The sequence below is a fragment of the Eumetopias jubatus genome, unplaced genomic scaffold (genome assembly GCF_037043125.1).
Source record: "Eumetopias jubatus isolate StellerSeaLion01/CBP00866 unplaced genomic scaffold, mEumJub1_p1.0 scaffold_10, whole genome shotgun sequence".
Taxonomy (NCBI): Eukaryota; Metazoa; Chordata; class Mammalia; order Carnivora; family Otariidae; genus Eumetopias; species Eumetopias jubatus.
In genome coordinates, this window is record NW_028274816.1 from 3628215 (window position 1) to 3641797 (window position 13583).

The 13583-nt window shown below is 43.9% G+C and overlaps 1 protein-coding gene across 1 annotated transcript in view; it reads right to left on the reverse strand.

The window, feature by feature from the left end:
* Positions 1–914: 914 nt before the first annotated feature.
* MYLK3 (myosin light chain kinase 3) overlaps positions 915–13583 on the reverse strand; it is a 37488-nt gene continuing 24819 nt past the window's right edge. The window contains exons 9-13 of the mRNA XM_028091249.1: positions 12208–12278; positions 4362–4490; positions 3028–3180; positions 1959–2091; positions 915–1000 (exon numbers count right to left, since the gene is read on the reverse strand). Coding sequence (XP_027947050.1) covers positions 941–1000; positions 1959–2091; positions 3028–3180; positions 4362–4490; positions 12208–12278 — 546 coding nt within the window. The 3' untranslated portion in view covers positions 915–940. The remainder of the gene's footprint in view (positions 1001–1958; positions 2092–3027; positions 3181–4361; positions 4491–12207; positions 12279–13583) is intronic.

A 13583-nucleotide genomic window follows, 5' to 3' on the forward strand; every position in this document is an offset into this window, starting at 1 on the left:
AATCAGGTTAGAAGCAAGGAAATTAAAAGCATTCTTTACTTTCCAATAATAAAATACTCCTTGTTAGTCATTTTATAAGTTAAATGACAACACTGAGAGTGGTATATCCTTAATAAAGCAGTTGCAGAGCATTTTATTGTCTCATGCTGTACCATTTGTGTTTCTCTCAGAAAGCTGAACATCGTTACACTCTTCTCTCTGTTTTACATATTGCATATCAGTTCCAGACTTACTAGACCATAAGTTCGTAACTGAGGAAGGGAGGCCAGGAGTGAGACTACCAATGCCAGGACAGGGCCAATTAGGAGATGGTGGAGGTGTGTATAGATTTAAAAAGCACATTCAAAATAATTATTGTTCTGATTTAGCCAGGATAGGTGGTATATTTTGAAGTTTCAAAGAATATTAAAGGATGTATGGTTTGATTCTCAAAAGGGAGCACAAGTGAAAACAAGTTTGAGGATCATGGCCCTAAGTCCACGTTGCTTTCCATGAGAGCAGGGTAGTACAGTTAAATGTCAGCTCACACGTGAGCAAATCAAAATTCTAAGAATTCTTTGTACTGGAGGGAATAACACTGAATAAAATGACCCTGTGTAATTGTCTACTAAGTTCTTTAATCAGAGTAAGTTTGGACTATAAATTTGACATACACAAAGTAGAAGTTTCCTACCTACCTAAAGCATGCCTACACTTATCACCCAAAGTAGGTATACTTGAAAAGTAAACACAGCATTTCAACTTAGTATGATCTTGTAAGGCAGAAAAAAGTCTGTAGGTCACTTTCCTTACAGCCACTTTTCATCCACAAGGAAGGCAAGAGCCATAAACTTTCTCTACAAAACAAGTGGAATCAATGTTAGTACAAGACTGGATTATTAAAAATTTTGAGTTATCACTTCATCACCATCTGGGCCCATGGGAGCAGCAGAGTTGAGAATTAGGGACAAGTTGGAAATTTCCTTAGCCTGTTGGCAGCAGTCACCACGTAGAAATGTTTCTTGATGTTAAGGAGAGAAAAGAAGAAAAAATATATTTTAGACCAATTTGCTTTAAGAAGAAAAAATAAAAGGACTTAAACAAGTTTAGCCACTTGGGTTTGTTCAAAACTGAAAACCTAATGGAGAAAACAAATTTGTGGCAAAATTCTAGTAGAACAGCCACACAACTGGGGCATTCTGGAGTGAGTGTGAAGTGAGAAAATACATTATCCCGCCCTTTTTGTGTGAAAAATGGAGCCCACTGGAATACTGTCTTTCAAATTGTGATTCATAATCCACCAGTGGGTCATGAAGTCAAATTGGTGGGTTATGACCAGCACTTTTTTGAGTGAAAACAAATACCACAGAATAGAAAATACCTGAGTACATCACACTCTGTTTAGCAAACGTTGAGATATTTTTATTTCATATGTGTATGTATGTATTTGTATACTTGTATACTGGCTCTCTAGGTAAAGCCTTTTGTTTTTGATTTTTAGTGAGGATCTGAGTTGATATCAAAATGCTGGAAAGCCACTTTCCTGGAGGGCAAATGTTTCTGGGACAGATTTTATGTCCATGGTACCAAAGAATTCTATTTGTAGATAAAAGTATGAAGCTTTTACAACCTAATAGGGTTTTCCCAGCCCCTCTTTCTGAAATATGGAGGAATCAAATCTCAAGCTGCAGGCAATAAGTTCCAAGCCCTTTACTCCTATTGTCATTGAGAACACACGCTCAAACTTCATTCTGTCATTACAAGTGTCCACCTAAGTATGAACTTAATGCCACTTTTATGCCAGTTGGTTTTGGTCGGTGGCATTTTTAATCAAGGTAACAGGTTTTGACATAAGATACTTTTTTCTCCTAAATAATCTTTCTATTTAGAATGAAAATGTAAGTAAAAACTTAGCTACACTTCTTTCAAAGGACACATTAAAAAGACAAATGCTGCCTTTCCTAAGAAAAAACAGATACCTTCCATTTCCTCTGAGCCATGTATTTCTGCAGTAATAATTGGGATTTGAGACGAACTTTGGATTTTGAAGCTTTGGCAGGCAAATTATTCAACCACTCATGTTTCAGGCACTGTGTGGCACTCATTCTGCAGCTGAGAAAAGAGAAGTTGAAGCTGTCAGTTAGGGTTGCCTTTTCTGGTTGTCCAGAAGATGGTTCAGCTGGGTAGGAAGCCCGAGTCAATGGAACGGATTAATCATTTGGCGAGATTCGTGCCACGTACTAAAAAGGAACTCCTCATGTCTAAAATTCCCCTCCTTAGAAGTACAAGAAAGTCATCAGCAAAATGTCCCTGCCCTCTGTAGAGGGACTGTATCCCAGTGATTAGTCACCTCTTCCAGAGAGCTGGGCATCGAGGCATGGAGTAGCAAGGCCAGCTGAGCCTGGAATTGCTCTTAAGAAGTCAAAGAACATGAGCCTTGAAAGAAGCTTGTCTCTCTTTCCAGAGAAAAATGTCAGTTTTGTTCATCTGAATTAAAAATACTTTTCCTCTCATAACTTTTCACCATCAGAAAGAACAAAATAGTAAAGGCCAGGGAACTGTGGGCTGTCTCAGAGCCCAAACTCTTGGGCCTCATCCTGGGTCATTTGCAATTATTTCTTTATGTCTGATGAGTATCAGAAAACTCCATGGTTCCATCCATGACTTGGATATGGCTGCTGAAAACAAAGTAGGCCTTCATTCTCAACAAATGAGGTTTTCTGGCCTGTATTCTGGGGAATAACATCTACATATCTCAACTTTTTTTCAACATTAACCTATTAAAAGTGATAACTTGGTAGTAGGACTAATTTATATATGTGGTCCTTTCTAAAACTCTCTAAATTTTATGCTCCTAGTTGTTTATTTTTTAATTGATTTCCTTCATCTCTTTCCCTGCTACTTTTTTTGCTCCAAAGAGGTAGCGAACTAAGAAACCTTGGACAGAGTTGGTCCAGAGGACACCGCCCAGCACCAGCTTGATATTCACAGCACCCACATGGGTGGTCCCATCAGAATGGTTTGAGAATGACAAGCAATGAAGGGTACCTCTTCTCTTTGACGAGCAGGCGGGAAACAAAGTCCTTGGCCTCCTCAGACAGCCCTTCAAAGGTGTCAGCGTCAAAATCCCAGCTACAGTTCACAATGAAATTCATGGTCTCTGCATCTGTTTCCCCTAGAAATGGGGACAAACCACTGAGTCTACAGAGGAGAGAAAGGACTGTCAGTCTGTAGAAAGCCATTATCTGCCAACACGCAACAACAGGATAGAGGTCTTACAAGGTTCAAGCAACATTAACCAGAACCAAGAGGGTTCAAAAGAAAAGCACCCCCATTACTTCTCCACAGGAAATAGTCCAGTGTGTTCTGTTAGGGGAAGAAGTGGCAGGACTGAAAATTTAGAGGCATGAAGAGTGTTTGAATAAATCCCCAGTCATGTTCACCTATTTTCCTTTTAGCCTGAAGTGAAGAATAAATTGAGACCCAGTCCAATATGTCCACTTATCAGGTACATATTGACTTAATTTAAAAATACCTTAGCATGTCTCTGAGACAGCCTGGCTAGTTTAGAGACTACCCCAGGCCTCAGGGCCCAAAAGAAAACTGGTTTCCTTAGGCCCCTCTAGAGTGAGGCCAGAAAGACAGGACAGTCTAACTGGCTGGACTCGGGCCTCAAACTTCCCCCACCTGATGTGTACACACATACAAAGTGTGGGGACACACGGTAGCAACTGTACCATAATGATAGGTCTGGGAGCAAAGCATGACTTGATTGGGCCTCTGAGGAAAAAGCCAAGGGAAGTCACACAGAAATAAGGATGCTTAGTCAGTGTACATAGCTCCTCTCAGTCCATCCTAACTCTGCTTCCTCAGTCCAGAGAAAAAGGCGCAGGGCAGGAGGGACAAGGTTAGATGATGCAGCAGTCAGTGTCCTGCCCTGTCCATCTCCTCTCCTTACTACTCTGCTGTACTGCATTTCCTGGCTGGAGAACTTTCTCTCCAGGCGAAGCTGCTTTATCCACCCAGAAGTTTCAGGAAACCAGTGGCCTCGGCATCAGCTCACAAGCAATGATTGATAAGAGTTGGTGTATAAATACCCTAAGTCCCTCCCTGCTCAGATAGAATAACTGTGAAGGGCTGTTCCACGATGGATCCCAGACTTCCCTCGCAGGATTCAACTCCAGTTGCCCACAGTGGTAAGTGGCTGAATAGCACATGCTTTACTGGTGTCCTCCCCTGTCTCACTTCCCTACTCCTCTGTTGCTGTTTCCTGGGAACACCTCTCAAATGACTCACACTCAAAGTTTTGCTGCTTCTAAGGATACCCAAACTAAGACAGATGGCCCCTATTCTCACTGGGAGCCAGGCTTCTGGGCACTCACAGCATGTAGATGATGACTCCCACACTCCACATGTCCGTAGGGAAGGACACAAATTCATAGTTGACAACTTCCGGGGCCAGGAACTCTGGAGTGCCGAAGTTCACCTTCAGCTTCTCCCGAGGCTTGTACCTGGGGAAGAGGGGGTGCAAAGGACCATGGGAGTAAGCCCTGAGAGAAGATGTGGAGGCTGGGACTAATTCCAGGTAGGAGCTAGACATTCCCAACCCTTCCTGTCTGCCATGTTGTCTGGACCTCCCAACCCACCATATGCAGTTTACTGAGTAATCATTATACCCTTGGCCCCAACTTCAGACTTTCCTAAGTCACTAGGAAGAATCAGAAAACCACAGCCCCTCTCCCTCCAAGCAATTACAACGTAAAAAGGAGAGATGATCAATATATCTTATTCAGCATGTAGCCACATGAACAAGCACAAACAAATTGGATAGCAGCTGTCTGGAGGTCTGCTCTCGTGATGTGAGCAATTTGGTTGGCGAGATGACAGTAAGAATTAGAAAAAGCAAATATGCTCAATATCACTAATTATCAGGAAAATACAAATCAAAACCACAATGAGATACCACTGCCCATCATGACTCCTATAAAACAACCAAACAAACAAAATACCAGAAAATAGCAAGAGCTGGCTAGGATGTAGAGAAATTGGAACCCTTGCTGGTGGGAATGTAAAGTGGTGCTGTTGCTATGGAGAACAGTATGGCAGTTCCTCAAAAAAATTAAAAATAGAACTACCACATGATCCAGCTATCCCACTTCTGGGTGTATATCCAAAAAAAACTGAAAGCAGAATCTTGAGATGTTTACATACCCATATTCATAGCAGCATTATTCATAATAGACAAATGGAGGAAGTAACCCAAGTAAGTGTCTATCGGTGGATGACTGCATAAGTAAAATGTGGTAGATACGTACAGTGGAATATTATTCAGCCTTACAATATAAGGCAGTTCTGACACATGCTGCAATATGGGTGAACCTCCAGGACATTATGCTAAGTGAAAGAAGTCAGTCACAAAAAGACAAATACTGTATGGTTCCACTTTGATAAGGTACCTAGAGTGGTCAAAGTCAGAGACAGAGGGTAGAATGGTAGTTTCCAGGTGCTGGAGGCAGGAGGAAAATGACCAGTTATTTAACTGGTATAGAGTTTCAGTTTTTGCAAGATGAAAAGAGTTCTAGAAATTGCGTATATATTTAACACTATTGAATTAAATTTAAAAATGGTTAAGATGTTAAGTTTTATGTTATGTGTATTTTACACAATTACAAAAAGAATAAGAATTAGAAAAAAGGTTCTGGGCACCTGGGTGGCTCAGTCAGTTAAGTGTCTGCCTTTGGCTCAGGTCATGATCCCAGGGGCTTGGGATTGAGCCCCACGTCACGTCGGGCTCCCTGCTCCACAGGAAGCCTGCTTCTCCCTCTGCCTCTGCCCCTGCTCGTGCTTCCTCTCTCTCTCTTTCTCTCTCTCAAATCAATAAAAGAGCGCATGCTGAGTGAGAGAGAGCATAAGCAGGGGGAGGGGAAGGGGCAGAGGGAGAAGCAGACTCCCCGTTGAGCAGGGAGCCCGACACAGGGCTCAGTCCCAGGATGCTGGGATCATGACCTGAGCCGAAGGCAGACATTCAACCAACGGAGCCACCCAGGCGCCCCAGTAAATAAAATCTTAAAAAAAAAAAGGTTCTGGACAGGAAGATTAATAAAGGTTAGAAAGAGAGTTGATGGCTGAGTGGGAAAGGGGATGGCTAAAAGTGGTTTTTAGAATTTTTAGTCTTTTAGAAAGTCTTTAGCTAAAATGTAATGGGCAACAACCAAGATGTCCTTTAGTAGGTGAGTAGATAAATAAACTGTGGTACATCCAGACAGTGGAACACTATTCAGTGCTAAAAAGAAATGAATTATCAAGCCATGAAAAGACATAGAGGAAACAAGTCCACAGTAGTAAGTGAAAGAAGCCAGTCTGAATAGGCTACTGTATGATTCCAACTAGAGGTCATTCAAGAAAGGGCAAAACTATTGAGACATAAAAAGATCAGTGGTTGCCAGGGGTTGGGGTGGGGAGAGGAAGGGAGAGATAAATAGGTGGAGAACAGAGGATTTGTAGGCTTAAAAATACTCCATATGGTACCATAACGATGGATACGTGTCATTATACATTTGTCCAAACCCACAGAATGTCCAACACCAAGAGTGAACAGTAATGTAAAGTATGGTCTTTGAGTGATAATATGTCAGTGTAAGTTCATCTATGGTAACAAATGTACTACCCTGTACTACCCTGGTCAGGGAGGCATGACTGGGAGCAAGGGGTATATGGGAAATCTCTGCACCTTCCCCTCAATTTCACTGTGAACCTAAGATTGTTCTAAAAAAAAAAGTATTAATTGATAAAATATAATGGGCACTTCCTGTTTGCCAGGCTAAAAGTTTTACATATATATAATCTCTTCTCATTCTTAAACAGCCCCATGAAGTCTGTAAGATTACTGTCCCCATCTTACAGATAAGGCAATTGAGAATAAAATGAATATTCTGCCAATGTGCCCTGCTTCCCTTAAGCCAGGGAAGTGACTGTGAAAGAGCTTTCTCTTCCAAATTTGCTGAGAGCCAGATAAATGCAGACCTGGGCCAACACAGCCTACATTCATCCAGTGAAGGAGCTAAAAGGATCATCATGGTAGCCTTGTTGAGCGGGAAGCAAGGGACCTAGAAGAGAGCAGGAACCATCCTCTGGCAACATGCTGCTCCCCTACCCTGGCAGCTGACTCAGGGCCGGGGAGCCGAGCTGAAAGGGACAACAAGCAGCCTACTATGCTCAAACAAGTCCCCATGGAAGGCCACAGCCTCCAGCACCTCAGGGCCAATAATCAGAAGAGGACAATATAGTATTTGATTCATTGTATGAGGAAAAAAAAACCTTTGTTAAGTAAATGGATGAAGAAGCCTTGATGAAGATCTTAATTTTGGTTTTGTTGTAAAATAGTGTGTTGTTTTCTTTTGAAAATGTACAAAATATCTATCACTAGATAGTAAGTTAATATTTGTGTAGAAATGAAAATTGGTTTGTGTTTCCAGCAAATGTATTTGCAACTATGATGTGGTCAGTGCTTTGTGATATAAATGTACTTTTTCAATGTGTACTTTCACTTTTTTAAATGCATGTTTCGTGTTTCACAATAAAAGATCTGAAACCTCCCTCCATCCCCCGCAAAAAAGGAGAGAAGAAGGAAAAAGAGAGGAGAGAAGACCCAGGCTCTCAGCCCCTGGAAGCCACCTTCCCAGAGGCTGCATGATTGTTCTCACTGCTTCATCTTGCCCCATAGCCACATCCTGTACCACACAACTTTGTAGCTCACTCCACTAGAGGCAACATATATTGCCCCACCCCAACGACACTGGGCCCAGCCATACGAGCAGTCGGGGGAGTGACAGCGGGCCCATCCAAGCTAGACTGTAAAAGCCTGCCCTCTAGTTCCTCTGCCATCACCATGAGGAGAGAATGGGAGACGCATGGAGCAGATCCGTCCTTGGACCCAGGATCTGCATCCTGGATCCAAGCCGTGTCAGCTCAGTGACTGGGAATCAGTGATTCCGGACCAGTGGTGCATGGGTAAATATTTAACAACCAGCCATCTGATTAAAACAAAACAAAACAAAAGTCCTGATTTGCAGCATTTGCCATTTTCAGTGGTATAAATACTGATTTCACTCTGACTGATTGCAAACTACCATCCTGACATCACTAAACGCAGAGCTGGGAAGAGACTTGCCATAGCACACCATTCCACGGCCTTCCCACTGTACACATACAACAGGCACAAATGACCTCAGGAGTAGTGAAATGTAGTAAAATAATTAGGAAGTGGTAACATCTGAAAATGTAATCTTTGTTTTTCATATAAGTTCGTTAATTGTTAATTAACAGTATGTTTTAACAACTGTTTACAAGGTTCCTTATCATGAGCTGCTATGAGTTGGGTCCAGCATACCGCTCCCCCAGCTGGCTTGTAAATGGGTGGATGAGAAGAAATGACTGTTTTAAGCCTCTGCAATTTGGGGTGGTTTGTTTTTTCTTTTTAAAGATTTTATTTATTTGACAGAAAGACAGAGACAGTGAGAGAGGAAAACAAGCAAGGGAAGTGGCAGAGGGAGAAGCAGGCTTCCCGCTGAGCAGGGAGCCCGATGCGAGGCCCCTGGGATCATGACCTGAGCCGAAGACAGATGCCTAACGACTGAGCCCCTGGGGTGGTTTGTTATACAGTAGTACTGTGGCAGCGACTAACCCCAAAGCCAGGTCAAAATATCCACCAAGACCCCCTCTCCAAATTCCTAGCATAAGGCCCTCTGTGACCATAGAGTCACATATGAGGTGGCAGCCTCATGGAGGCTGGGGTGGGCACCTCCTTGCCCTGCCAAAGGATCTGATGAAATAGGCTTGGATTCCAATCTGAGCACCGGACTGGCAGTCAGGAAGCCGAACCCTGCACCCAACATTCTGGAGACCAAACTTAAATAAGATATTTCCCAACCCAACCCCATCCTTTACCCTTGATAGGTTCCCTTCTTAGACCCACTGATGGGTCTCACCGCCCAGCCTGGTGTAACGCTGGTCCCTCTTGCTGGATGTCATGGCCTCTGAAGATCTGTGTGTGCCAAACCTCCCCCACAACTGGCTCCATGACTGGGGCCATCCCCCCAATGAAAATCTCAGCATCTTCTAATAGCTCCACCCAGAAATACCACTTTACTTTCTACAGTTTGTATTATAGGGGAAAACTGGCTTTTCCTCCTTCTTTACAAACATTTAATACTTCTGGCATATAAAATATGCTCTCTCAACCTGCACATTGCCCCCACAGAGTCTTCTTCTTCTTAGGACATGCTTCCCAGGAAGCAGGCCAATCTGGCAAAATCCAATTTGCCAAATGATCCTTTTGCCCAATGGCCAGGTTGCCAGACTGTTGAGGGTGTTTTTGATGTTTTCCTTTCACCTCCCCACTGGAAGCTGGGCCTCCGTCAGCCCAGCTCTGCTGAGTGCGGTTTCCTGAGTATCACATGTTTCAGACACCTGCACTTCCCCAGTGCCCAGGAGTTTCACATGGCGACCTTCTCTTCAATGTGGTTCCCCATGTTTATTTTCTTGGACTTGCCCTCCATCTCTGGGGCATTGGCAAAATTATTGTCATCAATGCCTTTGCCCCGGTTAAGAAATTTATCTGACAGTTTGGGATGGATGGCTGAGAGTTTGGGGATAGACTTTGACTAACATGCTTGGTAAGTTGGCCCACAGCCCTTTTCACTTCCCCACCAGGTAACTTAGTGGCCTATAGGATAATGTTCCAACATTCAGGACTCCTTATTAACGCCCTCATCTTCACTGTATCTTCCTCCCCCGATCCCACCCCAGCTCCTGCCCTCCCCAAGAGATCCTGTGCATGCATGGTGTACATCCTATACCAGCACCCAACTTCCACACACCCCCACCACTCCCACCCCCACCTCACCCTCCCACCCCCTCACCCCCCATATGCTGGAGCCGGTTCTCACCGGTACATGACAGTCAGTTGTGCCCATCTCCTCCCAATCTGCATTCAGTGACATCATGTTGGTAGGTTGAACTCAGCTAAAATTAGCAAAGGCTACAAGTCAAACCCATTCCCCACCCCCCATCCCCAGAGCTGATAAACATTTACCAGCATACTACTGCCTGCAGATAACCACACCCTGTCCATCTCTCCCTTCCAACCACTCAGAGAAGCCTTCCCAGAATCCAGGAGCCTCAGCTGGCAAATCCTTGCTCTGAATTCAGTTTGTCACTGTAAATACTCATTTGGCAACTGGACATCTGGCAGTTGGGAGGGTACTACATACACATTTGGGAGGGTGTGCATGCTCAGCGAAGACAGTATTGCCCCACTTATGTGAGCATTGGTTCTTGGAAGTGCAAAAAAGTCTTAGCTAGGGCACCTGGGTGGCTCAGTTGGTTAAGCAACTGCCTTCGGCTCAGGTCATGGTCCTGGAGTCCCAGGATCAAGTCCCGCATCGGGCTCCCTGCTGAGCATGGAGTCTGCTTCTCCCTCAGACCCTCTCCCCTCTCATGTGCTCTCTCTCATTATCTCTCTCAAATAAATAAATAAATAAATCTTTAAAAAAAAAAAAGTCTTAGCTATTACAATGCTTTGTGGCTCTCCAAAGGGCCATGGTACATAAACAGACACAAAGGACAACTGCAGCATTAAATTTCATGAGGAGGGGGCCTGGTGATTAGGAAAGAAATGTCTAAAGAGGCTCTTTGGAAGGTAGGCATTGATAATAAAAAATACATTCAGAGACATTGCTCTAGCGGATAATACATGCAAGTGTATAGGATGTATCCCAACTTTATAAGACATTACTTAGGAAAATATTAAGCAATTTTTTACATTATGGATTAAATGTGATTTTGAAATATTTGGGTTGGGGGCTTTGGTATATTGTTCATGAAAAACAGTATACTGTGTAATGGGGATCCTCAAGGTACAGTAGGATTATATGAACTTCCCTCTGCCTTTACTCTCATGACCACACCCTTGGCCTCCCATCCATCATGCAGGCACTGAAAACGCATCTTTCACCCCTACAAAGAGATAAGTAACAGTATCACTTCACCCAATGGGAGAGGGACGTAGGAAGACTGCCACTGTGGTTTTCACTACTACTTCTGGGAGACAGGTCTGGACCCCAGAGGCTGAGGTCAGGCAAGAGGTTCTGTCTCCACTGTGACAAGGCTGTGCTTTCATCCCCTTGTGGATGCAGCAGAGGACACCGCTAGGCTTATAAAGTGACAGAAACAACTTCTTTAATTCAGCTCTAGTGTGAAGACCTACCTAGAAAATATGTGATTCCCAGGGAAATGTCATTCCTGGTGGAAACAGAATTCTGGAGGAAGCCTGGAGGATGGGCACACAACTACCCCATATTTGTAGACTGTGGATGCTTGAAAGTTTGGGGGACAGCCCTCCTCAATGCCAAGAGTCTGTTCCTGCCATTGCGAAGAACCCACACCACTGACTGTGTGTGCCAGGGGCTAGAGTGTTCATTATACATACGACTGGACAGGATTGTAAATCTATCTATTGATAAACTCTCCTTCACTATGCTTTAGGCATTTTAAGGGACTTTAAGATATTTTTAAAGTCATATGTTTACTTTATGCAGTCAAACTTGAAAACCTAGCCACCCTCCTAGGATGGGCCTGCACTGTCAAGGTATTATTCCATTTAAATTCCATTCAAAGTTCCATTCAAAACTGCCCCATGTCAGCAGGCATTTCATTTGATCATCATTTTACCAAGATTTAACCCAGTCTTGAGAGGCCCAGAACCACATAGTCTGACACCACCCTACACTGGTACATATGCACAATCCTATTTAAACTACTCACTTCCCAGGGGGCAGGGATGGTTCTGGATACCTCACATAGCGCAGCACATCCTGGCTCCAGGTCCGGGGGATGAATAGAATTGATCTGAGGACCCCCCACGCAGTGGTCCTCCTTTAACCATCACACCCTCTCTGCTCAGACAGGGGGTTTGAAATACAATTAATCCCACAGCCTTTTAAGGAGAAGCAGAGTCCGAAGCATGGAGCCACCCCCACCCCACCCCCCACCCCCAGGTAATAACAAGGCCTATCTGCACAATCAAAGGCTACCAGCCTCTAAGTGACAGAGCTTTCTGTGTCAGTCCCAAAACTCAAAAATAGGCTGAACTGTGGGTAACCACATCCAAAAGAGCCACCAGCAGCCCCCCAGGAGTTTTATCAAAGTGCCAAAATACAAACCTCTTACCTTCTGGCCAGTCCAAAGTCAATGATCTTAATTTGATGTCCTGTCTGATTGACACACAGTATGTTCTCCGGCTGGGAAAGAAAGAGAGGTCTGCTTAGCTCAACCAGCAGCCAAGAAGGGGTGCAACTCCCACACTTATGTCAGTATGCCTCAGTTTCCCAGCCTCCAAGAGAATGAATGGGTCAGGACAGTCCTACAGGGATATTTAGATCACGAAAACAAAGTGGGCTGGCGTGAGACATAAGGAGTGCTATGGATTATAGGGAACCAGGGGACTTCTGCCCTGTGTAAAGCAGCTCCAGCCTCTGGTCACCATGCAGGAATGCAGGCCCCAGTTGCTCAAGAGAAGCCAGAGTACAGATTTTTATGTAAGCTCCATGCTTTTAAATATTGACAACTCAAATTTTTTTTAATTTTTTTATTGTTATGTTAATCACCATATATTACATCATTTGTTTTTGATGTAGTGTTCCATGATTCATTGTTTGTTCATAACACCCAGTGCTCCATGCAGAATGTGCCCTCTTTAATACCCATCACCAGGCTAACCCATCCCCCTACCCTCCTCCCCTCTAGAACCCTCAGTTTGTTTTTCAGAGTCCATCATCTCTCATGGTTCCTCTCCCCCTCTGACTTACTCCCCTTCATTCTTCCTCTCCTGCTATCTTCTTCTTTTTCTTTTTTCTTAAAATACGTTGCATTATTTGTTTCAGAAGTACAGATCTGTGATTCAACAGTCTTGCACAATTCACAGTGCTCACCGTAGCACATACCCTCCCCAATGTCTATCACCCAGCCACCCCATCCCTCCCACCCCCAACCACTCCAGCAATGCTCAGTTTGTTCCTGAGATTAAGAATTCCTCATATCAGTGAGGTAATATGATACATGTCTTTCTCTGATTGACTTATTTCACTCAGCATAACACCCTCCAGAGCTACCATTCGATCCAGCAATTGCACTACTGGGTATTTACCACAAAGATACAAATGTAGGGACCCGAAGGGGTACGTGCACCCCAATGTTTATAGCAGCAATGTCCACAATAGCCAAACTGTGGAAAGAGCCAAGATGTCCATCGACAGATGAATGGATAAAGAAGATGTGGTATATTGACAACTCAAATTTAAACATAAGTCCATGTGCGGGAGTTAAACGGAATACCTCTGTGATGTAGACTTGGCCCACAAGCTGCTTATTTGAGACTATTGGCTTGCGGTCACGTTTCCAAACCCTGGCTGCTCATTAGAATGATCAGGGGAGCTCTCGAAAGTCCTAGTGTCCAGGCTCCAACACTGACCAGTTATATTACAGAATCTCCGGGGTGGGAACCAAAGCTTCAGTAGTCTGGTCAAGGAGATCAGAGCTGCTCAATA